Source organism: Acinonyx jubatus, chromosome E1 (genome assembly GCF_027475565.1).
Source record: "Acinonyx jubatus isolate Ajub_Pintada_27869175 chromosome E1, VMU_Ajub_asm_v1.0, whole genome shotgun sequence".
Classification (NCBI taxonomy): domain Eukaryota; kingdom Metazoa; phylum Chordata; class Mammalia; order Carnivora; family Felidae; genus Acinonyx; species Acinonyx jubatus.
The window spans coordinates 1,326,581-1,353,806 of NC_069397.1; the positions used below are offsets into that span (position 1 = coordinate 1,326,581).

The following is a 27,226-nucleotide window of genomic DNA, read 5'->3' on the forward strand; positions in this document are numbered from 1 at the left end:
ACACGCCCGCCGGGCGCGCAGCCCTCCCTTTGGCCCCGCCCCCGTGGACGCGTGCTTCCGGCCTGCCTGCTCGGTGATTGGCCGAAGGGCGACCGGCCGCCCGCGGATTGGCTGCGCTCTGCGGCGCGCGGAGCGACTGGGGAGACGAGCGCAGTGGGGCCAAGATGGCGGCAGCCGAGGGGCCCGCGGGCGACGGGGAGCCGTGGCAGTCCTGGCTTCCCAACCACGCCGTGTTCTTGCGGCTCCGCGAGGGGCTGAAGAGCCAGAGCCAGAGCCCGGCCGAAGCCGAGAAGCCGACGGGTTCCCCGTCGCCCTCGTCGCCGCCGCTGCTCACGAGGAACCTGGTGTTGGGCCTGGGCGGAGAGCTCTTCCTGTGGGACGCGGACGACAGCTCCTTCCTGGTGGTCCGGCTGCGGGGCCTCGGCGGCTGGGGCGAGGAGCCCTCCCTCTCCCAGTACCAGGTACGGCCCTCGGCAGGGGCCTGCCCGGGGTTCGGGTCTCCCGCGCACGCCGGCAGGTGTGCCGACAGGTGTAAGCCCTCGTCCCTTGGGGGGCGCCCAACTGAGAGCGGGAGGCGCCTCTCCTCGTCGTTTTGGCCTCTGGCGGCCTCCCTTTGCGTCTTTGTTCCCTCGTCAGAGGCTTACGGTCTCCGACACCGTTAGAGCAACTCATGCTCTCGGGGAGCGTGGGTTCTTGGGGCCCGAGCTCAGGGCAGCGGCCGTGCAAGCCGCCAGGAAGACACCCGCGATGAAGGGGAGCGGAGAGAGCGTGGGGGTGCGGGGGGCGTTTCTCGGGAGGCTGGTTCTGAGAAGCCGGTTCCGCGACGGGACGCCCGCCAGATAATAAGCGTAATCCTGACTCCCTCCTGGGGTTGCGCCGGGCGCCGAAGCAGCGGGTAGACTTGAAAAACCCGGGTTTCGGGTTTTGTGCCTGCGGTGCAGGAGTCCCCTGTGAATTCCTTCTTTTCGCTTCTAGAAGATGAGCTCGTTCCCCAAGTTGGAAGGGAGGGAGTTTTGCTTGTTTCTGATTGTAGCGGACCGCGTGTGAAATTGGGGCTAGACAGAGAGCGGCCCAGACTCGCTGTGGTCAGTCGTTGCAGCGTTTGCTTGTAATTACCGGCTTCCCTTCTTTCAAAGATTAAAACACAGAAAACGTGCCGCCTGTTCTACCGCATGACCTCTGCCCCGAGCCACTGGCGGACTCTCGCTGATGAGAAATGACTTGATTTTCACGGGGTGCTCGGCAGGTTTCTGCAGTCCTGAAAACAGGGCACGGGTCTACACAGGCTGACCTGATGGGGGTGCAGAATGCAGGTGGGGAGTGGGACTGCCAGGGGCAGGCTGGAGTTTGGTCGCGAAAAGGGAAATTATGGGGCGCCCGGGTGGTTCGGTGAGTTAAGCGTCTGACTTCAGCTCAGGTCACGATCTCATGGTTCGTGAGTTCAAGCCCCGCGTCGGGCTCTGTGCAGACAGCTCAGAGCCTGGGGGCCTACTTTGGATTCTGTGTCTCGCGCTCTCTTTGCCCTCCCCTGCGCGCGCACGCGCTCTCTCTCTCTCTCCCCCTCTCCCTCTCCCCCTCTCTCTCTCACTCTCTCAAAAATAAAGCAATTAAAAAATATTTAGGGATGCCTGGGTGGCTTCAGTCAGTTAAGCGTCCGACTTCGGCTCCTGTCACCATCTCACGGTTTGTGAGTTTGAGCCCCACGTCGGGCTCTGTGCTGACAGCTCCGAGCCTGGACCCTGCTTCGGATTCTGTGTCTCTGCCCCTCCTCCGCCTCCCTCCCTCCCTGTCTCTCTCAAAAATGAACATTAAAAAAATTTTTTTTAAGAAAAGGGAAATTAGGCAGAGTATTTATTTTACAGGGTAGGGAAATGTGGTGCGTTCCTTGTAACATTCCAGTCTCAGTGGTTAAAAATCTTCCATCATGGGGTGCCTGGGTGGCGCAGTCGGTTAAGCGTCCGACTTCAGCCAGGTCACGATCTCACGGTCCGTGAGTTCGAGCCCCGCGTCGGGCTCTGGGCTGATGGCTCGGAGCCTGGAGCCTGTTTCCGATGCTGTGTCTCCCTCTCTCTCTGCCCCTCCCCCGTTCGTGCTCTGTCTCTCTCTGTCCCAAAAATAAATAAAAACGTTGAAGAAAAAAAAAATTAAAAAAAAAATCTTCCATCAGTTAAGGGCCCAAGTGTTAGCCGTTATCCAGGCTGCTTCATTGTCCTACGGCAAGTCCTGCGTTAGTTGTGGTGCACAGCTGTAGTGTAGTATAGGGTAACTGTTGTGCTCCCAAGCACCTGCCACGTGTGTTTACCTGGACACGAGCTATTTTGACCAGTTTGCTTTTAATTTCCAGAGGTTGCTTTGCATAAATCCGCCCCTGTTTGAAATCTATCAAGTCCTGTTAAGTCCCACGCAGCAGCATGTGGCACTCATAGGAATGAAAGGACTTACGGTGTTAGAGCTGCCCAAAAGATGGGGGAAGAATTCTGAATTCGAAGGCGGAAAACTAACAGTGAATTGTAGGTAAGTCCTACGTCCACGGAACGTGTGTCTGTGTCTTCTGTCGTACGCGCGGTCAGTTGTTCGAGCCCCGTGGTGGTTAAGGTGCATTTTCTGTGCCACGAATCGAACATCGCGGTGTTCCAGCTGGTCTGCGCCTTGGCTGCCTGCTGTCGCGTCTGTGCTATATGTAAGGTCACGTTTCTTCTGCCCGAACTGTCGAAGCGCTGTCTAATCGGGGTTCCATTTTCAAGTAGGTAGAAGCAGCATGACGTGTCGAAAGCAGCTAGTGTCTGGGAGTCAGACCGTTTGCTCGTAGTTTGACTGAGTTTAGTTTTGGTGTCTTGTGTTTTTCAACAAATCCAGACGAGCGAGAGTCTGACTCAGATTTGTAGAAAAGAAAGCAAGCTAGAAACCCCCCTTTAGCTCCACAGCACAGAGACCCGGTCCCCGTAAAACGTCCGCTTTCTAAATCCATTTCCTCACATCCGCAACAGTGATGGTAGTTCCCGAGCAGTTTCTCACAGGGCTCCTGCAGGGGTCAAGTAAGACGTGACACCTAAGATCACATATGAGGTCATTTTTAGAAAACACTCTGTACTTTAGAAAATCTTTTTATTTCGGTTCTTACTGATATTGACTGAGTAGATGCTTTGCTCTCAGCACGAGTTGAGAGAAATTTGACGGAAAGGACCAAGCGGTAGTAAGATAGATTTCCCTGTAGGTTTCCATTCACGTGCTGCAGAACGTTTTAGGGAGCTGTTGTGCTCGCTTTAGCACCACGCCTGTCGCCGAGAGGTTCTTCACCAGCTCGGCCTCCCTGACTCTGAAGCACGCCGCCTGGTACCCGAGTGAGCTGCTGGACCCCCACGTCGTGCTGCTGACCTCGGACAACGTGATCAGGTACGCTCTGTTTCTCTCTCGGAGCTTTGCGAGGGGAGATTCTCTTTCTGCTCGTTGGCTGACAGCTGGGGCTCCACTGAACGGGTCCCGGGACGGCCGACGGCTCTGCCTCGTGGCCCTGTGACCAGTGTGCAGGCAGGTCGTCTGAACGCCCTCCCCTGCGTGCCGGAGCCACTGCCGCTCTGTCTTGGCTCGTCCCGTCCGTCTCCTTTACCGGTCTGCTGGCACGTCCCCTCTCAACGTGTCATCTTGGAGGTCGTGTACCATTGGGAAAAGAATACAAGTGGGAGTTGAGAGATTTGAATTCTTGTCCCAACACCGCCTCTGTCTTCGAGATCCGAAATTCTTTTTAGGGGAGCCTCAGTTTCCAATCTTGTAAAACGAGCAGGTTCGATCTGACAGCTTCTAAACGCCCCTCCGGGGTTTGAACTCTACGATCACATGCTCCAGTCTTCCAGAGATTTCTATAACGTTCCCAGTTAACTTTCTGGATCTGCCTCATGTGAAACATTTACTGGGGAGACCCAGCTGATGGGTCCCTCCGGTTTCATTTTTCCTAATCACCGTTTTTAGCTGTGCCTTATCAGCCTTTCCTTCCCTGCTGAATGGTTGATCCCTTTCTGGCCTCTTAGATCTCAGAGCTTTCCAGTCACTTTTAGTTAGTAAAACTTGGTCTGTCCAGTTTAAAACTCTGATGTTCAGTCCACATCAGCAGCATGTCGTGGCCCCTTCTCACAGGCCCAGACTGGGGCATCTGAAACGGGTGGGGAGGGCCTGGTCTCCTCTGGCTCTTGTTTCTGTCCCTGCACCCTGAGGTGGGGGCGATGTGTAAGGAGGGGCTGCCTCCTGCTTCCTCTGGGTCCAGCTCCTCGGTAGTGGGGGTAGGGAGAATGGGACAGCTGAGGGAGACAGCTGTCTGTAAAGGGGGTGGGCCTGACCCCGATCCTCGTTCGGTCCTGTCTGCCACCAGTGACCTCCGTTGACGTGGTAGGCTCCGTGCAGGTGTGTGCATCCCCCCCACTCCCGCCCCCACCTGGCCCGGGCGGCACTTAGCCTCGGGCCGCTGGTGACGGAGGCGCTCTGTGAGCGGTAGTGCCCTGGGCTCGCTCTCACGGTGGGCGTACACACACGTGCTATCTCCTGCACCCTCAGCGTAACCATTGTGCTCTTTCCTGTGGAGTCATGGGACCTGCCAGGGTCCTTTCCTCTGCCCCCCAAGGGCCACAGGGAACTGAGCACCTGCACCATAGTCCTGACGCTGTTCCAGCCCGGCCCTAGAAATTTCCGTATAGGAAGTAGATACCATATAGTACTCCCGTGCCACCAGCCCTGGGATGTGAGGTGTCAGGTTCAGCCGAGAATTCCCCGACCTGGTGGCCTGTGGCTCCCGCAGCACGTCTGGCATTCAGCCAGGACAGGAGACACAAGTCTCCCGTTACTACATACAGGCACCTCTAAGTCTGGCTGAGTGTCGCCCTGCCCACCCGTCTGCCTTGGAAAGCAGGAGGGGCCGCCCTCCCTTCACAGAGCTCGTCCTGAACACTGACGGGCTCCTGGTCTTCCTGTCACGTGGGCTGGGAAACCGGCTGGGGGCCGGGGTGTGGCCGAGGCCTTTCTCGTGTGACGCCCAGAAGGAGGTATCTGGTCCCAACTGTTGAGGTTCTTTTTAAAATATGGGGTGTTGGGGGCACCCAGGCGGCTTAGTCTGTCAAGTGTCTGGCTCAGGTCGTGACCTCATGGTTCGTGAATTTGAGCCCCACGTCGGGCTCTGCACTGAGTGTGGAGTCTGCTTGGCTCGCGCGCGCTCGCTCTCTCTCTCTCTCTCTGCCTCTCCCCTGCTCGTGCGTGAACGCACTCTCCCTCACAATAAACGAACTTGTGAAAAATAAATAAGTACGGGGCACCGGTCACTTCCCTCCCCCTGTTGACCTCTGGCACAGGCACAGGTCTTTCCTCCCCTGTTGACCTCTGGAGCCTGTGGACGGCTTCGGGGCAACAGGATGCCCCTCGACGCTCCCTTGTGCTTGCTGTCCCTTCCGCTGCCTTCCCTTCTCACGCGTCCCATCTGGTATTAGCACGCACCTTGAGGTCAGGAGTGCGCGCGGGCAGCCAGGAAGACCACCGTGCGTGCGTGGTCGGTTGCATCAGATTTTTGTTGAAAACGTCTATTAAATGGTATTTCGCTGGTAACGGAGCAAACGGAGTTTAAAACTTCTGAGGGTGGATGGATGAGGTAAGTGATTGACTCCACACGGGCTTTATAAGGGGTGTTAGATTTCTGATAACGATGTTATTGGCCTTTTGAAAATTCTCCTTTTAACCGTAGCCACATGTGTCGTTGACTTTGTTATTTTAGATTAAAATGATCTTGGCAAAAAAAATGTACAGAAAGCATTTCCGGTTTTATGCTCTGCTTGAGAAAGTAGGGACGACGTGGTGCTGCGTCTCGTCCAGCAACGCGGGTAGTTGGGGGCCGGGTGTCCCTCCCTCTGCGCCCGGTGGGCGTACAGGGGTCGGCGGGATGTGGCTGCAGAGTCGGGGTGCACGCGCGGGGGTGCTGGTGCACTTGGGACGGTTGGGGGGACGCTGGGACGAGGTGAGTGTGCCTGCGGACTCGGGGGTAGATCCAGACCCGTGGCGGGGTGCGGCGGGCTCATAGGGCTTCGGGGGCGAGAGAGGGTGTTTGTGCAGGGCCCACGGACACAGGCGAAGCGGGCTGCTTTGTCAGTGCGAGCACGCCCTTTGGCAGAGAAATGGTTGTAAAAACCAGTAGGAAGATTCTGCGGCAGCGATCAGATGGAGGAGAAGGGCGCTTTTGAGATGAAAGAGTTTTGGGGCACCCGGGGGCTCAGTTGTTTGATTTCAGCTCGGGTCAGGATCTCACGGTCCTTGGGACCGAGCCCCGAGTCCGGCTCTGGGAGGATGGGGAACGTGCTTGGGATTTTGTCTCTCTCGGCCCCTCCCCCACTCTGCGTGCGCACTCCGTCTCTCTCTCAAAACTTTGAACGTTGTTAAAAAAGAAAAGAATTTTAAGTGCGGGCTCTGTGCTCTTCTGTTCGCCAGGATCTACTCTCTCCGTGAGCCTCAGACACCCGTCAAGGTCATTGTGCTTTCAGAAGCGGAAGAGGAGAGCCTGATACTCAATAAAAGGTGAGTTATTTGTGTCACAAAATAGTTCATTTATTGGGCTCGTAAGTGCAGTTTTAACAGAGATTATAAGGTTTTCCAGCGGTGACCACACTGCTGGGGACCTGAGGAGTGAGCAGAAGTGGGTGGCAGGACAGAGTGGCTGAGGGTCACTATCGCTGCCAGCTGCTCCCTTCTTGAGAAGGTTCTAGAATGACTGCCTGGCACGGGCTCCCTCCTGTGTCCTGACAGAGGCGATAAGTTATGCCATGGCAGAGGTTCAAGGTCAGAGTGTCGGGCCGCCCGCCTCCCAGACCATGTACACCCAGAACCTGGAGAGGAAGAGGGAGCCCTTCTGACTCTGGCGCCCACCCCGCCCACCCCTCACAGGGGCACGCTCCAGGCTCCCCGACCACCAGCGGTCACCCTTGGAACTCACAAACCCCGTCCCTCTGGCCTCCTGACCGGTCTTTCTGGTGATGACCACACAGGACCGCCCACAGCCTGTGCACGTAGAGTGACGCTTTTAGTAGCTGTATTTTTAGAAGTTCCATTTGGTTCTTTCCACGTCTCCGTGGTGGTCGTCTCTAGTAGTCGTGTTTATTCCTGTTTTCCCAACTCTTCGTCCTCTGACTACTTCCCACGTAGCTCTTCGGTGTGTGAACAGCGCGGTGGGGCGGGGGCAGCGGGGGTCTAGATCTGTACTGCCCTTGCCCCTGACCCACAGTCCCCGCCTCGCCCCGTGATTGCTGATCTCGGGCTGTGAACTTACGTTTATTGGATCTTAACGTTTGGGAACGTGGAGAGCCCGCGCTGGCGCCCAGTCCCAGGGTGCCGCTGACCTGGGGCCGATTTCACTCTCCGGGAGAGTCTCAGGGTGAGCGTTTCAGCTCAGCGATGTCAGTGTCGGGCAGTCGCTTCTTAAATTAAAGCTTCCACCCCCGCGTGGCAGGTACCGGCCTCCGGGACTCGGCAGGTCCCCCCCACCCCTGGGGTCGGGCACCTTCCCTGCCCGCGCACTTGTTCCGAGCTCCAGGCCCCGGGTTCTGATCTCTGCCCTGCCATGTGTTCACTGTGGCGCACGCCGGCCGTTCAGCGGCCCCGAGCCTCGTGTCCATGACTGTGTTCCGTGAATATAAAGTAGAATCACGGCGCTTTCTACTAGGATCGCCGTACGGGATGGACGAGGTGATGCATAAAAGTGCGTAGCCTGGGTCCTGGCACGGGGTTGGCACTCACTCATCGACACCTGCTGTCATCATGGGGAACACGCCTGCATTTATTAAGCTCCTGGTAACTTTTGACGGCCAGGGGTCACTTGAAGTCTCTCTGACTTCCATGTCTGTTGTCCCTTCGTTGTCCTGGTCATTAGTTGAACGCAGGCTGTTCTTTTGTTCTGATTTGGGGCTTCCTCATTTTTTTTCCCTGCCTCCTGACACCATATACCTTTCCACGCGATACACTCACGCGTGGTGGTTGCAGCACAACAAAGTGACATCGCTCCTCCAACCGTATAAGTTCGTTCTACCCGCACTTAGTAACCCTGTATTGAACTGGAGTCTCCTCGGATAACCCGTCATACTGAACTTTAAAATACGAAGTCGCGTGTTTCGTCATTTGTTTTTCTTGATGATAAAGATAATACGTGTTTATTGTAGAAAATTGGGGAAACCTACAGAAAAATATTAAGAAGAAGAAATCTTTGTCATCTCCTATAGTTTCCTATAGTTTGACGTGGCAGCCAGAGTGACACTTTGGGTATAAAGCAGGTCATTCCATCCTATTCTTTTTTTTTTTTTCAACGTTTACTTATTTTTGAGGGAGAGAAAGAGCACAAGTAGAGGAGGAACAGAGAGAGACGGAGACACAGAATCTGAAGCGGGCTCCAGGCCCTGAGCTGTCAGCACAGAGCCCTAAGTGGGGCTTGAATTCACGAACTGTGAGATCATGACCTGAGCCGAAGTCGGACGCTGAACTGACTGAGCCCCCCAGGCGCCCTTCATTCTGCTTTATTCTTGACCGCAACCCACAGGATGTCCCCTCCAGTTTCTTTCTCCCTCTGTGTCCCGGTTCTGAGCTCAGCCTCCTCGCTGTTCATTCCTCAGACAACATGCACCCCCTGCCCATGTGGCCGCTGACGCCTCCCCTCCTTCCTTTGAATCCGTGCTCAGACATCACCGCGTCAGGGTCCTTCCCAGGCAGCCCAGCCCGAGGCAGCCCCCCTCCCCAACTTCATTTTTCTTGACAATGTCATTTTCTGGCTTTGTGCCGCGTGTTCCTTTCTGCATGTGCCCTGCGTGTCTCCCTGGAGGGTGGGGCCTTGGTTGAAGTCACTGGTGGGTCCCCAGCACCCCGTAACAGCGTGGGGCCCGGGACGTGGGGCCGATGCGAAGGAGATACTTGTGGAGTGAACGTGTCCCTCTGCTCAGCGTTTGCTTCCTGTCTCTCTGTGTGTGCGTGTATCTGTCCTGTCTGCGTGTCTATATGCTTAAACTAAGAGGAAACGGGGTATAATTTCGTGTTTCTGTCGTTTAATTGTGCTCTATTTTGTGTCCTCCGTTGAGTGCAATATCCATCCCCATCTCCTGTTAGCAGACGTTTCATTTTCATTCTTGTTTTTGACCCATTGGTTTTTAAATGTCTTTTCAGAAGGGCATACACTGCGTCTCTGGGCGAGACAGCGGTGGCGTTTGACTTCGGGCCGTTGTCAGCGGTCCCGAAGACCATGTTTGGACAGAAAGGCAAAGGTGACATAGTGGGGTACCCGCTGTACATCTTGTACGAGAACGGAGAGACCTTCCTCACGTACGTCAGTCTGGTTCACAGGTGAGTGGGGGGGTGCCATCCACGGATGCCCCTCGTGGACCGGCCCGGCCAGACTGGGGTCCATGGGTGGGTGTCCCATCTCTCGACGTGTGGCAGCCTCTTGATGCTTGCTTTGCATATCTTGGGGAAAGATGCGTACAGACCGTGTAAGCTTTGGTTGCCTCGTATTATTTGGGTCGGTTCTGTAACGTTCTTAGATAATCACCGAAGACTGGATTTGTTTTCACGAAGTCTAAAGCACAAAAGTGTCGTGCATCTCGTGTGAGCCAGGCACTGAGAGGGCAGCTAGTGGTGGGGACCTGCGCCCTGCTTGTGAGTCCCCAGACCACGCACGGTGCACGGGCGGGAGGACCCAGAGGAAGGAGAGCGTGCCGCGACTGAAGAAGTCGGGGAGGTTTTCGTGGACAGAGACTGACCTCTAATGAGGATTAACCGAAGGTCAGGGAAGGGCATGACTACTGTAGTCCCCAGGGCGTGTGTCTCTCGCGGCTCAGTGGTCAGGCTCTCGTGGCTGGAGCCGTGGTTTTGGCTGCGGAGCGTTGCGTGGTAAAGCCGGAAGTATCTGCCCGGGGAGAAATTGGGGAACGTGCGGTCTTTTCTGTAGGAATAGGTTGGTGGGAAGCCAGTGATGGTTTCTAAACAGAAGGACAAAGCAGACGGTTAGGGACAGAGAGACCCTCTCTGGGGCAGAGAGACATTTAGAGACGCTGCTGCAGACGTTAGGTGACCGTCTACGGGATCGGAACGGGGGCCGTTCCGAAGCAGGGGCAGAAGCGGACACGCTTCCTACGGAGGAAGGGTCCGTAAGACTCCGTTCCCGGTCGGGTTAGGGGGTGAGCCGTGAAGACAAAACTGGGGTCAGGAGGGGTGGCTAGTGGGGGTTGTTATTACAGGTGGTCAGTTGGACAGGGTAGTGGGCTCATAAAGTGGAAACGGTCCGTGGACATTTGGAACTAGGGGACCAGACAGAGAGGATCACCAGTCCGGGTGACGGTCGCAGGCGGGAGAGGGTGAGGATCCTGGGCCCGTTTGTGACCCAAAAGGCGTGAGGCCAGAGGATAACGGACTTGATTCATTTATGAGTTGTCTGGCCCCCTATGAAGTCAGGCCCGCCCCGCCCCGAGCGGCAGGTGTGAGTCCTAGGCCTCAGGCGCTGCAAGAGGGAGGGGTAAGCTGGGGGGAGGAGGGTGGCCCCTGGCATCCGAGCTCAGGCTGAGGGATCTGCTGGGTCCCTGCGGGAGCAGAATCACAAAGGGGAGAACAGGGACCTCCGCGGTTGCCGCGGGCGGGGACTCCCTCTCAGCCGCATCCGCCGCCACCTGAACGTCCCCTGCTCGGAGTTGGCCGTCGTGGTAACGCTGTCGCCTCCCTCCGCCCACGGCCGGCACCCACCTATCCGCATCTCATCACCTGGTCGCCTTCCGCAGCCTCTCGGGTCCAGCCCAGCCCCACATTCTGTTGCCCTTAACCACGAAAACTCCCTGAGCGCCAACCCCCTTCTCCGTCCTGTTGTCCTTGCTTCGGACCCTCATCTCCTGCCCAGACCCTCGTCCCCTTCGGTCGCTGCCCTGAACCCCATCTCGGTTCCCTCAGTGTCACCCCCTCACTACTGTCAGATTGATCTTAGGAAAGTGAAGCTCTGTCCCTCTTCACATGAACCTCTGCTGACGCTGTCGCCCGGCAGGGAGGCTCTGAGGGCCTTGACGTGGCCTGCTGACTTGTCTTCTGTTCTCTTAGAAAGCCAAGTCTCCTTCCTGCCGGTCCTTGTCGTTCATGCTTCCAGAACTTTCCAGAGCTGCTCCTTAGCTTGGAAGGTTCACCACCCCTTCCCAGAATATACTTTCCCATTGATCTTTTTTTTTTTTTTTTAATGTTTATTCGTTTATTTTGAGAGAGAGCAAGCAGACGAGGGGCAGAGAGGGAGGGAGAGAGGGAGAATCCCCAGCAGGGTCCACACTGTCAGCACAGAGCCTGACGAACCTTGGGATTGTGACCTGAGCCAAAATCCAGAGTCACACGTTCAACCTTCTCCGCGCCCCCGGGCTTACTTGTGTTTGACGCCTTTCTTACCTCACTCTCTCTATACCTGGTTCGTTCTCACATTGTCGAACTTAGCACGTGGTCTTGTAATTCTGGACAAATGTGAGTTTGACCGACATCACCGGTTCCTGGGGGTGTCACCCAGCACCCAGTCACTGTAGCTCTAATCCAGTTAAATACTGGGTCCGAGGCCCCGAAGAGCAGTTCCGTTTTGGGAGAAAGTACAGGCTGTCCGTAGTAGTTCCGGCCAGGCGTGGCTCGGTGTGCCCTCGCGTGAGTGTGTGCTGTGAAGCCAAGAGGGCTTGTAACAAGATGCTGGGGAGCGCCAGTATTTTCGAGCCAGAAGTGAGAGAGGGGTGTCCGGAGGGGCCCGAAGAGAGCCAGGAGACCGGAGTGCACGCGTGAAGGATGAGGGAGGCAGCTGTGAGCCCACAGTAAATGCAGCAGCACGTTGGGTTGGTGGCCCGTGGACTTAGCAGCTGGGAGCTCTCCTCTGGCCTTTGCAGGAGCGCGGCCTCGCTGGGGTGAGGGAGGCTGGAGCCAGAGTGAGCAGGGGGCACGGCCTCTGGGCCCCTGCCCCGGGGACTCTGCGCTGAGCGACTGCTGCGGAGGCATCCTGGGGGGCGGGGCAGTGTTGAGCCGCATCTCTGCTCTGGACACCAGTAAGCACCCTCCCGCCCCCGCCTCCCTGGTCGTGAGAACCAGAAATGTCTTCAGACATTGTCAGCGTCCCCTCGCGCACAAAGTTACCTCCAGTTGAGAGGCACCAGGGAGACAGAAGTCCAGGGGAAAGTGAGACGTGGAGACATCAGGAGTACCGGTGCCATGGAATTTTCTGTTTCTGTTTTTTCGTAAAGCTTCTGGTTTCTTTTCTTTTCCTTTTTCTTTTCTTTCTTTCTTTCTTTTCTCTTTCTCTCTCTCTCTCTCTCTCTCTCTCTCTCTCTCTCTTTTTTCTATGTCTACCTCTGGGAAAGTGGAGGAGGGGGAGGGAGAGAGAGAGGATCCCAAGCAGGCTTTGCACTGTCAGCCTAGAGCCCGATGTGGGGCTCAGTCCCACGAACCTCAAGATCGCAACCTGAGCCAAAATCAAGAGTCAGACACGCAACCGACTGAGGCCTCCGGGTGCCCCCGTGGCACTGTGTTTTCAGTTGGGGCCCGGCAGCTGCAGAAAAGGGGTCGCGGTGGCGTGGTTGTCTTCCGTCAACCTGTCCGAGTATGTTTTCCCTCTTCCCTCAGCCCCGGGACCGTCGGGAAGCTGCTAGGCCCGCTGCCCATGCGCCCCGCGGCAGAGGACAACTACGGCTACGACGCCTGTGCCATCCTCTGCTTGCCCTGCGTCCCCAACATCCTGGTGATCGCCACGGAGTCGGGCGTGCTGTACCACTGCGTCGTGCTGGAAGGGGAGGAGGAAGACGAGCAGACGGTGAGCCAGGCCCGTGTCTGCGTTCGCGTCTCCGGCGCTGCGTGTGGTTCCCGGGCCGGCGAGAACGCTCAGGACGCTAGGATTTTCCTTTATGTCTGGCACCTCTGTGTCGTTGGGAAATCAGACACCTAGCGTTAGGTGAAGCCCACCTAAAAGTCCACGTGGCGAGACGTTAGAAGGCGCCCACGTGCTCCGTCCATGCTCGGAGCGGCGGGCTTCAGTGACCTCAATGACAGATACAGAGAACCCACGAATCGCTAAACTGGCTCTTCTCAACTCGATTCACGACCTTCCAAAAGGAGGGAAGCCTTTTTTCCCTCTTTTGAGAACATTAAGGCCCTGGTGAAGGGGTGGAATTAAGGAGAAATTTCTTCTGTTCCGAACCGTGTGCATTCTCATACGAGCGTGAAGCCTGAAACTGCCGGTTCTCTTACAGTCGGAGACGTCCTGGGACCCCAGGGCCGACCTCGTCCCCTCCCTGTACGTGTTCGAGTGCGTGGAGCTGGAGCTCGCCCTGAAGCTGGCGTCCGGCGAGGATGACCCCTTTGATTCTGACTTCTCTTGTCCCATCAGACTTCACAGAGGTAATGTACTAGTGGAGTTTACTCCTGTCCCGTCCTGTTTCCACGGAGACGGTCACAGGCCATTCCCGGGCACCTTGATTTGGGGCCCAGCTGTGCAAAGCCAGCCGCGTTCCGTGGCTTCAGTCACCGCACTGCACTTGGGTCCAGGAAAGGCTGGGTGTGCTTCCCACATTTTAAGATCGTGGTCTGTGCTCTGTGGTCTGGATCCCCCTGGAGTCAGAATAGTGAACTCTTCCCGGTCCACTCAAAAGTTGGCTTCGTGATTCAACTACTTAAACGTATGCAAATAAACTTTAAAACGAACTTTAAAAATCAAACGGTAACACGCTCACATTAAGATGGCTCTCTAAAGCCTCTTTCTTCGCTTTAGAGCACATTACGGAGTCTTGTTAGCCCCAGAACCAGTTTGAATATTGTCCTTTTTATCTTTTCATTTTATTTTAACTTACCTGGGTTGGTATCTTTCTGGCAACTTACCTCTGTTCGTCCGGGGAGCTTTTGAGTAGATGCTGAGTCGGCGGAAGCCCATGTTGTTGAGACGCCGTGGGGCTGAGTGGAAGGAGCCTGGCGCGTGCTGGGCTTCGCTCATAGTTGTGACGACGTCAGGCATTCGGTCAGCCCCCCTGCTGTCCGTTTTCTCATCTGGAAGCGGTAGGGGTGACATCCGATGACCCCTGGGGTTCCTCTGACACGAGACCCTGTGACCCTGTGCCCTCCCACCACGCCTTGGAGCCTCCTGTCGGTTTCCTGGGCCCGGTGCAGAGAGAGGGGGGCTCGCCTCTGCCTGGAGGTGGTCCAGCTGTGCGCCTGGTACGGCACAGTCAGGGGTCGTAGTTCCTGCGCAGCAGACCGGCATAGGGAGCTCACCGAGCGTGTCTCGCGGAGCCGTATCCACAGAGGTGTAGTCCGTGTGGTCTCTGAACTTCGCTTTGGGGTGAGGAGACTGAGACCCAGTGACATAGGCGACAAATTCACTGGTTTCCTTATGAAGGTACATAATGTCTTTGGGAAATCTTTTTTTTTTTTTTTTATTTTGAGAGAGAGCGAGCACATACGTGTGCAAGTGGGATGGGGCAGAGAGAAAATCCCAGACAGGCTCCAGCTGTCAGCACAGAGCCTGACGCGGGGCTCAAGCTCACCAACTGGGAGACCATGACCTGAGCAGATGTCCGACACTTAACCCACTGACCCACCCCGGCGCCCCTCTTTGGGAAATCTTAAACATAGGCATTTTTATTTTCTAATGAGAGTTAATTATTTTCACATCTGTGAAACTAATAAACCGACCTGTTCGTGTTTTTATTTAGGGCACCTTCCAATCATTGAAACATGCCCGGATTTTTATTGACATGAGTGGATGACCACCATGTGACAGGGACGCCTGGCAAATTCCTACTTCAGTTACTAACGTTGCCTTTTTCTGTAACAGATTTCTCTTACTTACCAATATTGAGGTTTTTCTATTAATGTCAGCACCACAGGCACATCTCGAAAAGTCGTTGGAAACAGTAGTAGACCTAATGAGAGGATTTGAACCTGAACGAGCGGCAAGTGTGGGCAGAAAAAAGGAAACTTTTTAATATTTTATTGTTCAGAGAGAGGATCGCCATAGACCAGGAGTTTTAAAACTCTTCGTGGCACAATGCTGTTTTCAGAACCCCGATGTGTAAAATAGAAAAGAAAAACTAGTATTTGCTTTACGATATTTATGAACCACAAAGTTAAAGCGAGGCTCTTAGAAGGAAGGGAGTTTCATTTAGGGGTTTATGGATGACAGTTGCATCTTAAATTAGCTTTCGCGTGTAAATTATTTCTGTATCTTGTTTTGGTCGCTTAATGTTTTAGAAGTACTGAGTCACAGAGATAAATATTCAGAAGTAAAGTGTCCAGAACTCATCTTTTAGTCTCATGTAGTCTCGCTAATACTAGGGGTCAAGAGAAGTATAGAAGTTTTCATTAAAATTCCATAACGGTTCCTTGTATTTCTTCGTACGAATATAAAGGACTGTCGGGGCGCCCGAGTGGGTCGGTCAGTTAAGCGTCTGACTCTTGATTTTGGTTCAGGTCATGATCCCAGGGTCGTGGGATCGAGCCCCCTGTTGGGCTCTGTGCTGAACTTGGAGACTGCTTGGGATTCTCCTCCTCCCTTTCCTCCCACATCCCCCTCCTTGCCAGTGCTCTCGCGTGTGCGCTCGCTCCCTCTCGCAGCCTCTAGAATGAATGAGTGAATGTCAAACAGAATTATAGCAAGGAAAAAAATTTACTTGGGGTGCCTGGCTGGCTTGATCGGAAGAGCATGGGACTTTTGGTTCAGGGTTGTGAGTTCGAGCCCTGCATTGGGAGTAAAGGTTACTTAAGGGGAAAAAAAGAGAATCGTATCCAAACTTGAACGTAAAGACTGTAAGTCCGCGTTATCAGGACAAGTAAGACTTGGCATTTCCCAGCTGCCTGGACGCACCGTGACGACAGTTTGCCCCGCAGCCGGGCCTCTGACCCGCTCGTGCACTTGCTTGCACAGGTTCGCGTGGGTCGGTGACGCCGGCACAGGTGTTGTCCGGAGCCGTGACTTTCTCAGGCACCGTGTTGTCCTGAGAACGAGAGCTATAAATGCGTGTGCTGAGGGGGACGACAGGTCGCCGGTGGTGGTGTTTTGCTGAACTCTCCTGTGAAGGTTTAGAAGTGACGTTTGGGTTGTGTTCATGACTTTGAAAAATACTTCAAATACATTTGAAAGTTGAATTCCAGTTTTAAAACGTCAGATCCCTGCTGTGGTAGCATCGCGTGCAGGTCCCATTACCTTCTGTCACTTCGTGGACCGGTGCGTTTGCGGGCTGCCGGGGTAGGTGCCTAAGACCCATTTTCTAACGCAGCCTGCACTCCGTTTGCGACTCCGTTTGCAGATCCCAAGTGTCCCTCGAGGTACCACTGCACTCACGAAGCCGGCGTCCACAGTGTCGGGCTGACTTGGATTCATAAGCTTCACAAATTTCTCGGGTCAGGTGAGTCCCCTGAGCCTTTTGGTATGTTTCCCAGATTCTGTCGAAAAGTCGTTTGCAGTAGAAAAGTAATAGAGAAAATCAGTGAAACCAAAGACTATCACTGGAAAACGTCAACAAGACGGACAGACCTTTGGCGAGACCAACCCCACAAGGAGACGCTACCGCTGACCTCACGGTGACGGTGTTCAAGGTTATGATGGGGAACCGTGAACAGCTCCGCGCCACATAGGGCCCCAAGGCGAGATGGACTTGTCCCTAAGAAGACAGACTACCGACACCGACTCAAAAACCAGTACGTGAGCACAGACCTATAACCAGTGAAGAGATCGAAACAACAATCAACTACCCGAAGAGATAAGCTCAGGACAATGAGCTCTAAAAGTTCCGCATTTAAAGAAACCAGTTCTTGACAGGCTCTTCCAAAAACAGAAGGGAGAGGAAGCACCCCCCCCCCCCCCCGCCTCGCTCGTGGAGGTCACTGCTCCCCTGACACCAACATGAGACAGGTGTGCAAGGACAGGAAACTGCAGACACACACCCCTCACGAATACAGATGCAAAAAATCCTCAACAGAACGCTTGCAAACCGAATCCAGTGACGGACAAAAAGGACGGCGGCCCAGGACTCCGTGGGATTTATCCCGGGAACGCGAGGTTGGATTCACATCCAGAAATCCATCAGCGTAGGACGCCGCACGAGTAGAGGACATAAGCTGCATCGTCTCAGCAGACAGAAGAGGCGTCTAAGGAGAGGCAGCCTTTCTTGGTCCCAACACTCAGCAAACGAGTAATGACAAGTTCCTCAGGCTGCTCGGGCATCTACGGAAGACCCACAGCCAGCCCTGTGTTTGATGGGCAAGGGCCCAAGTGTTTTCCTTAGCTGTCTTTTGCTGCTGTGAGAAGTCACCGCGAACTCAGCGGGCCGCAACAGTGTGGATTTATTCCCTCACAGCTCTCTAGGTTAGGGGTGCTGGGAGGGCCTCCCTTTCTGGAGACTCTGGGAGAGACCCCATCCCTAGCCTTGTCCAGTCTCCCCGGCCTTCCCTTGCCCAGAGTCCCCTTCCTCCGGCTGCGAAGGTAGCAGGGGGCGCGGGGGCGAGTAGAGTCCTTGTCTCCTTTTCTGCTTCCCTCTTTCCCTCTTAAGGAAGCTTGTCATAGCATCGGGCCCACCCGGATAATCCAGAATGATCTATCTTTGAGACCTCGACGAGCAGCACTCATTCCATCCGCGGCCTCTCTTCCTCTTTGCCTGTGGCCTGACGATTCACAGGTTCGGGGGATTTGGGTACAGGCCCCGTTGGGGAGTCCGTTGTTCTGTCTAGTCTGTTGCAACCCGTGGCCTCCAAAGATTCACACCTGACCCACGTGCCAAATACACCGACCGTAGCGTCGTTATAGCAACGCGGACATCAGAGGCTCCTCTAAATCTCGTGAGCTCACTGGTCCCCAGTCCTACCTGAATCTTCTACGTCATCCAACTCAGATATGTAAAGACTCTATCCTGGGGCAGAGTAGATTCTATCCTGGGGCAGAATTCCTCTCCCTGGACCTTGAAACTAGAAAACAAGTTCTCTGTTCCCAGACCACAGTGGTGGGACAGGCATACGTATCATTTCCAGACATTTCAGGTCAGAAGGGGAGAAAATGGAAAGGAAACCGCAACCACGGGTCCTACGCGGTTTCAGAACTCAAATTCTAGTAGGTTTCAAGGCTTGGCGATAGTCCTCCGGGCTGGCACTGTTGCCCTCTGAGTAAACCTTCATCTTTTCCAGAAAGGTAGCACTTACCTATGGTAGAGTGGTTTATTACCCAGCTTTCTGCCTGCGGAATTTTGGGGGTGGAACAGCCTTTTCTCATCATCTCCGTGACCTTTCAGTCTGAGGCAAGCAGCGTTTATGTGGCTACAAATTCTAAAGAACCTTTTTGGGTCCCCTTGTGTATATCGCAAGAAGTCCATTCACCCACAGGCCTTTCCGGGGGGATCCTGTCTCTATTTTGGGTTCTCCTCATGTGGCCACAGGATCAGTCACACTCCTAATCTCTTCGGAGAGCCCTTGTGTGACTGGACATTTAGACCTTTTGATCTTTCTGAGGTATGAGTACATCAGTGGCTTTTTCCTCTAAAGCATGATGTCCTAACAGTGAATCTCTTAATTTTAGTGTCTTTTGCCGTTCAGGTAGGTGGACAATTTCCTAACTCATCAAATCTTTGGGGTTTTTGTAAAAACCCAGTTGTATTTTTTCTGACATTTTACTGCGATTGGCCCAATGAAACCAGGACACGTGGGCCAGGGTTTTGCTTGGAAACCTCAGCTGAATGTCCAGTTGAATTGTTTACACGTCTGCCTCCCACACGTTCCCCTCAAGATCCAAGAGGACACCGCTCCTGCTGCTTGCATTCAACGTAATGGAGGTGCCAGGCAAGGAAATTAGCCAAGAAAGTGAAATAAAACGCATCAGGATTAGAAAGGAAGAACGAAAACGCTCTTCTCTAAAAACACGATCTTTTACATAGTGAGTCATAGGACACCCGCTGGAAAAGGATCTATACCAGTAAGTGAGTCCAGAGCGGTTGCAGAACCCAGGAGCAGTGTACAAGTATCAGTTCTGTTTCTGCGCACTAGTAGTAACCCAAAAGGAAATTAAGGAAATGATCCCGTTGCAATAGCATCAAAACACACAAAATAAGACTTAACTTTAACGAGAGTATAAAACATACACTTGTTAGACTATAAAGCGTAACTGAAAGAAATAAACCTCCCATGTTCGTGCATCAGAAAAGTTAATACCGTTAAATGCCAGTCTTCCCCAGATCGAGGTGCAGATCCGGTGCCAGCCTGTCAGAATTCTAGCTAGCTTTGCACAAATGGACGAGCTGACCCTAAAATTCATTTGGGATTCTACAGACCTAGAATAGCACAGACAGTCTTGACACACAAGAACAAAGTTGCAGGACCCACACTTCCCTATTTCAAGGCTCCTTACAGAAGGTACGCCAATCCAGTGTGATGCTGACACAAGCATACACATGTAGGTTGACGGCATGGGACCGGGAGTCCAGTTGGTTTCCACGAGGGTGCCAGGACACATCAGCGTGGAAAGAAGAGTCTTTTTAAGAAGCGGTGCTGGGACCAGGGTGCGTGTACACACACGAGAATGAAATTGGACCCCTGCCTCACAGCATAACAAAAATGACTCAAAAGGGATCAAAGACCTGAAAATAAGACCTAACCCTGTAGAACTCTCAGAAGAAAACACGATTACAAGAGTGCAAAGGTAGTCCTCGGAATGGGAGTGAATATTTGCAAATCGTGTCCGGTCACGGACTGGAGTCTAGAACGTGAAAGAACTCTTAGAACTCAGTAATCAGTTAAAGAGCCCAATTTGAAAAACGGACAAAGGAGTTGAATCGAGATTGTTCCTTTGATAAGGTACAGAGAGTTAAGCCCACGAAAACGTTCAGCATCATTGGTCATGAAACAAGATGCCACAAAACCACTTTATGCCCATTAAAGCAGCTAAAAGCAAAGATGACAGTAACCAGTGTTGTCGGTGCGGTGTTTATGGAAACGTAAGACGTCCCAGCCCTTTGGGCAAACGGTGTGGCGGTTCCTCGGGTGATCAAACCTCCAGTTACGGCGTGACCTCTGCCCAGCGCACACCCACGAGAAGTGGGCACGTACGTCCACACGAACACTTGTAAACGAATGTTCACAGCAGCATCACTCCTCAGAGCCAGACGATCACCCCGAGTACACAGCCATCTATCCGACGGCATATCGTGCAACACGGATGGGCCCGAAAACGTGCTGAGTGGAGGCAGCCAGGCCCAGACAAGGACACGTGTGATACGATTTACGTGACGTGTGCAGGGTGGGCAGCTCCGCAGGGACAAAGCGGATTGGTGGTGGCCGCCTGGGGCCGGGCCAGCGGCACAGCCAAGGGTTCCTTCTGGGTAGTGAGGGGTTCTGAAATTTCCGTGGCGACGCTTGTACAGTTCTTAAAACGCACTAAACTCCCACGGAATTCCACCCTTTAAACGGATGGGTTGTGTGCATTGTGAACTGCATCCGAAGCTGTTGTGAGACGCCCTGTGTGGGCGAGGAAGGGACGGGATGGGAGTGTCCCCTCGGGGCACACGGCCGACCGAAGAAAACGCACTCCCCTCGGGCTGAAGCCGAGCCCCGCCGTGGGAAGCAGGTGTCTGCGGCGGGAAGGCGTCGTGCTTGGGGAGCAGCGGCCCGGGACGGGGTCCGGGACGAAGCCTTCGCTGCATTTAACTTGCAGACCTGTGTCTGCGCGTCAGTCACTTGTGTGTGTCTGCGCTTTTGCAGATGAGGAGGACAAGGACAGCCTCCAGGAGCTCGCTGCGGAACAGAAGTGCTTCGTGGAGCACATCCTGTGTACGAAGCCGCTGCCCTGCAGGTGAGGACCCGCCCTCGTCGCCCACCGGTCCGACTCTGCCTGGAGGGCGTGGCGACCCCAACTTCCCGTCCGGTCGTCAGAGGGGCCTTCTCTGCCCAGCGCGTGTTAAGGTCGCCATTTGTGTTTGGAGAACATGCGGTCGGTCAGGGCAGAGCCCGGGACCGCGTGCGTCACGGTGCGCTGTTGGCCTCGTGTCTGCGATACTGTTTCTATGGACCGACGGACAGTAAACGTTCAGTGAACAGAGGAAAGGGAAGAACCTAGAGTGACTGCCGTGGGTCTACCGGGGTACCTGCCTCCGCGTGGTGCCCTCTGGACATTTGGGCCACAGGAGGAGGGTGGACCTGGGAAGAGGGACGGTGTGGAGGGGGGCGTGCGGAGGGGTCCGTTCCTGCAGGGTGGCCCGGTGGCGGGGGACGCTCCTGCAGGGCGGCCAGAGAGCCGGGCCGGGGGAGGGCGCAGAGGGAGGAGAGCAGGGCTGAGGGTCTGCAGCGGCCTTGCTCGGAAACGGTGAGGCAGCCGGGGGAGCTGGGCCGAGGGGGGGCTGGGGCTGACCCGGCAGGAGGGAGAGCCTGGACCGGCAGCACGGGGGCTCCCGGAGGACTGCGGCGAGGGCACCCCTGGGGCTGGGGAGGGCGGCCTTGGCAACAGAAGGCGAACGGGTGAAGTGGGTGACGACTCCCATCCGCTCCTCCGACAGGTAAACACGAACGGCCGCTTGGGAGCGGGTCCCTAGACAGGAAATCCGTGAGCGCCGTCAGGGCTGGGACGGCCTTGGCTTCCACTGGGGGGAGGGGACCTGGTGAGCCGGGAGGTCACACGGGGGCCGTCGTCCCCGCAGTCACAGGATGCCGTGTGCACTCCTGCGTGTGCAGATCTCAAGCCGGAAAGACTTTTAACTCCCGGAGTCCCGTCCTCCCCCCCCCCCCGCCCCCAACCTCACCTCCCCAGAAAGGTGAAAGGGCACCGAGGAAGGAGCTGCAGGGCGGGGTGCTGCGCTAGCGCTGCCGCCCGAGGGCAGGGGAGTGGGGAGATCTGAGGGCCTGGGACGCTGTCCCTGCGAGTCCCCGGGTCAGCTCTCCTCCGCCAGGCGGGGACGGGGATGGAGATGGTAGGCGAAGGGATGTGACCGGGTGGCGGTCGGCGGGGTTGGATGCCGGCGGGGCAGACGGCAGGGCCCGGGGGGCGGGCAGGGAGCCGCATGTCAGTTGGCGGGAACCGCCGGGTTTGGGCGAGCCAGATGGCCTCTGGGCTGTTAACTCGGTTTCCAGGTCCCCGCGTCCCTGTAAGTCAGCTGTGGCTGTGTCGTTCCAGGCAGCCGGCACCGATTCGAGGGTTCTGGATCGTCCCAGACATCCTGGGGCCCACGATGATCTGTGTCACCAGCAGCTACGAGTGCCTCATCAGGCCTTTGTTGTAAGTCCGTCCTCGTGCCCACGCGGCTCTCATTCGCTCTGTAGAACCCGCGCGGGGAGCGAGCCTGTCATTCCCACTTGGAGACGTGGGATTCACGCTCTGCAGGCGAGAGGGGTGGAGGTTTCTGCTGTCGCTGCCACGCCTGAAAGGACTGACTTTAGGCAGAGAGTCGGGAACTTTGCTTCCCAGTGTGGAAAAGCGGTAAAATACCAAACTCTTCTGTTCACGTGACTTAGTGGAAATGGCATCCACGCCGTCCCTGTGCCAGGCTCCAGGGTAGCCCGAGCCCCCCGCAGGGACGGCACCGTCCCTTCTATCCGGGGAGGTGACACCATGCTTAGGTCGCTGGAACACATCCGCTGGGGCTGTAGACCCGCAGCGTTCTGACCCCCTAGTTTCCCATCTCCACCGGCCTCGGAGCGACACCAGGGGATGTGAACTCTGCGGGGGGGGGGGGGGGGGGGGGAGGTTGAAAGTGGCTCCTGATCCTTCCCTTTGAGGAGCTCCCGTGAAGCTACAAGCACCACTTACTGTTGGGCGGCCCTGAAGGTCACCCATGGGTCACAAGCGCGGGAGCAGGAGTCCCGAGGAGCCACCGGAGTGTCGGGCACGCGACCCCCTCCCGCCCCCAGTTGCCCCGTGTTGGTGCAGAGCACGGGCTTCTGCGCACAGGCCTCGTTGAGAACACCAGCCCCCGCTTGACGTCCTTGGAGGAATCCCCACAATCTCTGAAGGTTGACAGTTATGCCACTTGGAAAGGAAGATAAACAATTCACCATCAATTTTGTGTTTTTTCTACTAAGACTGAAAACGAGCAAGACTAAGGTGGGAAAAAATCACCTTTCCGCCTTTTACCTCGACACATTTGCCAACACGGTGACACCCCGTCACACCGGGTCCCTTCGGAATGAAACCATTAAGCCCGAAGGGAAAAACCACACATGCGCCAGCTCCCCGGGGACCCAGGTGTCCTCACAGTAGCTCCCGTCCCACAGACGTAAGGATGCTCATCGGGCGCCCGCGGGTGCGTCTGCTCCCCCGCCACCGCCGCTGTGAGTATAATATTCGAGTGAATCTCATTTTTAGGATCAAGTTCAACAGAGCAAATCCAGTATGTACAGCGGTTTTCTGGCCAAATCTGAAATGACAGCTAGGAAACGAGTCGTTTATTTTTGTTTGTGACTCCGGTTTACAAACGGCTCTCCCGTCCTTTGCAGAAAGAGTCCCCAATGAATTTATGTTTTTGTGTTGCTCTTGTCAATCCAAACTATTTTTTGGAAAGATGGAGTGCAGAAATGCTTTGTCAGAGGTCGGTCCTGGTAGAACAGGGACAGCTTTCCCCAGGTGACTCTTCAGGGCAGAAAGCACGCGGTGTCGTCCTGTCACACAAGTGACACTCCTCGCCTCCGGTGTTCTCACGGCTCAGGGAGCCGTGGCTCGTGCTCCCCTGGGGTCCTCGCCGTAGAGGACACCGCGGGAGATGGCGCCTGACGCACTTCTATATTTTGCAGAAGCACGGTCCATCCGGTGTCCCCTCCCCTGCTCTGCACCCAGGAAGACAAGGCAGCGGAAGAGTCTCCCCTCCGCATTCTGGCCGAAACCCCGGATTCCTTTGAAAAGCACATCAGAAGCATTTTGCAGCGCAGCGTTGCGAATCCGGCGTTTCTGAAGTACGGGATTTGGGGCGTGTGGGTCTGGGGAACGGGTCCCGCCCGTTTTCATCCTCGCCGTGTATCGTGTCGTCAGTCCGCTGTCTCGTGCGGCACCTTTCCGCGTGGGCGGGTGGGGGAGGGGCCGGGGAAGGACGGGAAGGCCGGAAAGGAGGGACGGCGCCGCCCTGGCCTGAGCCCTGCGCGGAAACCCCGCTGACAGGTCATGTGACAGAGACGCGGCCCCTCCGCCGGGAGACAGCCTGCAGCTCCTCAGCCGGGCCACGCAGGTGTTCCGGGAGCAGTACGTCCTCAAGCAGGACCTGGCCAAGGAGGAGATCCAGCGCAGGTAGGGTGGCGGCGCAGGGCCCCTGGCGGGTCGCGGCCTCGGCCTGGCCTCCGATCGCACCTCACTTCTCTTGTTCTCGAAGGGTCAGGCTATTGTGTGACCAGAAGAAGAAACAGCTGGGAGACCTGAGTTACTGCCGGGAGGAGAGGTGAGCGCCGCGGGGGACGCGGGAGCGTGGCTGACACGCGCGACCGCGCGCCGGCTTCCCCGTCGGGGTGGACCCCAGGACCCTTGGTTTTCTGCCCTTAGGAAAAGCCTCCGGGAGATGGCGGAGCGCTTGGCCGACAAGTACGAGGAGGCCAAGGAGAAACAGGAGGATCTCACGAACAGGTCGGCGGGTGGTGCCGTCCAGGCCCCCCTGTGGTGACTAAGCGCGCGTCCGATCGGGGTTCGGGAAGACGGCCCGCGACGGCTGCCGCCTGGCCTCGGAGGCGCGGCGGTGGGGGGGGGGGGGGGGGGGCGGCGCGGCGGGGCCCCCGTCAGAGGCCACCCGGCCGGGGGCAGGGCCTGGGGCGCGGGGGGTGCCCCGTTGTGGCCCAGCTGCCCACCGCCGCCTCCTCCAGGATGCAGACGGTCCTGCACAGCTTCCGCGCCCAGCTCCCCGTCCTGTCCGACAGCGAGCGGGACATGAAGAAGGAGCTGCAGCTGATCCCCGAGCAGCTCCGCCACCTGGGCAATGCCATCAAACAGGTGGGCGAGGGCGCGCAGCGGCCGGCGTGCCCCCCACCCCCACCCCCACCCCCGGGACCAGCGAGCGCGCGTGGACCGTGGCCCGACGCGCGTTCTGTTGGGTACTCGAGGTGACCATGAAGAAGGACTACCAGCAGCGGAAGATGGAGAAGGTGCCGAGCCCTCAAAAGCCCACCATCGCCCTGAGCGCCCACCAGCGCAGGTGCATCCAGTCCGTCCTGCGGGAAGAGTAAGTGCGTTCGCCTGACGCGGGGCTCCCGGGCGCCGGCGTGTCCCGCGCTCACCGGCCCGGGAGCCGGGGTCACACGGGCACTGGAGCGCGGGGGACGGTTGGGGGTGGGGGGCGGAAGCGGGACTGCGTGGCGGTGGCGGGCGCGCTCCCGTCAGAAGCCGCGCACCGGGAATTGCGGCAGAGCGTTTCCGGTGCGCGTGACCCGTTTGCATCCTGCCGAGTCCCTGTAAACGGCCTCCGGTCTTCCAGGGGCGAGCACATCCGAGAGATGGTGAAGCAGATCAACGACATCCGGCACCACGTCACCTTCTGAGCCGCCGCACGCGGATTCACACCGAGGCCGCAGAGTCGGGGCTCAGGCGTGTTTGTGAAACGGACAGGTAGCGTCATCTAATTTGTAAGGCGGCCTTTCAGATGAACTTTGGCTGCGTGATTCACATCTTTCATACTTGTTTTGTAGTTACTGAATAAACGCTTTTGTTTAAAAATCGGAATGTGCTTTATATGCACTCAGCGAGGGCCCGGGATGTTTTAAAACTCTCTGGAGACCTTGAGCTGCGCTCTGCCAGCGGCCGTGGGCCACACGGAGTCGTCTCCGAACCTGAGCAAAAACAAGTGCCGCGTTTGAACGTGGGGGCGCCGACCCGAGCGCCGAAAGGAGGGGACCTCGCGGCGAGCGAGGTGGCGGCTTTTTAATTTGAACACGTTCTTCGAGACACGCCTTCAGTACAAACGGCTCTGTGCAACGTGTGTGGGCTCGGAGCCGCGGTGCTGAGGCCGCCGCTGGCCCATCGCCTCCGCAGGCAGGATTACCTTTCAGAGCCATGCTGGGTCGCGCCCCATCCCAGCACGGTCACCGTGGGTCCGTGTTCCGATCGGCGGTCCTTCACGCCCGCCGGCGCGTGGAGCTCCGAAAGGTGACCCCGCACCTGCCCAGGGACGGCGGAGCGACACCGGCTGAAAGCCACGCGGTGAGGTGGGTCACAGGTAGGAGGCAGGTCAGGTGAGACGCGCGTGAACGTGTGGGCACGGACGGTTGTGCGGCCCGGCTCCCCTCCCTCTGTCCACACGGCTGGTGCCCACCTTCGCCTCAGTTTCCCACTGGACAACACAAAACCCGGCCAAAGGGGGTATCCCGCAAGGGTAGCCTCACGGTTTCATGCCAGAAAGACTCTCAGTTCGGGTTTTACGGGATGCTTTTCTCGAGGGACTTTGAACAGTTTGCCTGTGCGGCCCTAGACACCACGGGGAGTCCCTGATCCGGGGTCCCGGCCGGCGCCTCTTCCCGCAAGAAAGGTCCGCAGAGCACCGGTCTCGGCGGCGCGGTTCCCTGGCAGCTTTTCTTCGCGATTACAAATTTCCCGCCTCGTTACTGGTGCCAATTTTAATACCTTGAAATTAGCTGGGGGCTGCTCTTAACGCTTGATGTAGAATTTAAAGCGATTGCATTTTGGAACTAGAACCCCGTGTAATTCAAGGAGGATATAGGTGTTCTTTAAACCAAACAGCACTTCGTATGAAGGGATTTTAAACCAGTTAAAATGTCTCACGCATGGCAAGCCTATAGCACTATTTCCATAATTAGGATTAAAATTCCTAATTATCAAGAACAGCAGTGACCCAGGGATCAGACGTGTAGTCCTCGTCTTGGCCTGTGGAAGACAGACTTCCCGATTCTTAGGGCTGGTGAATCAAGGACAGTCCACACTAAACTAGAAAAGTCCACGGTGGCCGTGAGCCAGACCCTGCCACCCCACTCCCGTGAGCCGGGTTCCCTTCTGCGGCCGGACTCGGGACACCTCCCCAGCCACTGGCCTCGCCGCGCCCGGGCCGGCGGACTCGGTGCAGCGCTCGTGAGGCCACGTGGAGCCCACCAGCTCGTGGACACCTTCCCCACAAAGGGAAGGAACCGAACCTGACACAGGCACCAACGGCCGCACTGACTGGTCCCCCAGGGACTCACGGGACCTACACTGAGAGAGGGAAACAGAAACTAGGCACCTTGTCAACCCAGTCACGTGTCTGTACTGGATGCCTCAGACTACCCGGCCCGCCGATGGGAGTCGAAAAGAAGG

The 27,226-nt window shown here is 56.4% G+C and overlaps 1 protein-coding gene across 2 annotated transcripts; it reads left to right on the forward strand.

Annotated features, from left to right (window-relative positions):
- The first annotated feature begins 16 nt into the window (after window positions 1–16).
- NUP88 (nucleoporin 88) lies at window positions 17–25,639 on the forward strand. Of its 2 annotated transcripts, XM_027047230.2 has the most exons (17): window positions 17–461; window positions 2,345–2,514; window positions 3,268–3,393; window positions 6,457–6,543; window positions 9,169–9,345; window positions 12,622–12,808; window positions 13,245–13,392; window positions 16,293–16,391; window positions 20,725–20,815; window positions 22,130–22,231; window positions 23,743–23,901; window positions 24,104–24,229; window positions 24,312–24,377; window positions 24,479–24,559; window positions 24,793–24,919; window positions 25,030–25,148; window positions 25,401–25,639. In XM_027047230.2, the coding sequence occupies exons 1-17, from the start codon at window positions 165–167 to the stop codon at window positions 25,462–25,464; spliced, it is 2,226 nt and encodes a 741-aa protein (XP_026903031.1). In that variant the 5' UTR covers window positions 17–164; the 3' UTR covers window positions 25,465–25,639. The 2 variants fall into 2 exon arrangements, with proteins under 2 accessions (XP_026903031.1, XP_053068058.1); XM_053212083.1 differs by lacking the exon at window positions 22,130–22,231.
- Window positions 25,640–27,226: the final 1,587 nt, after the last annotated feature.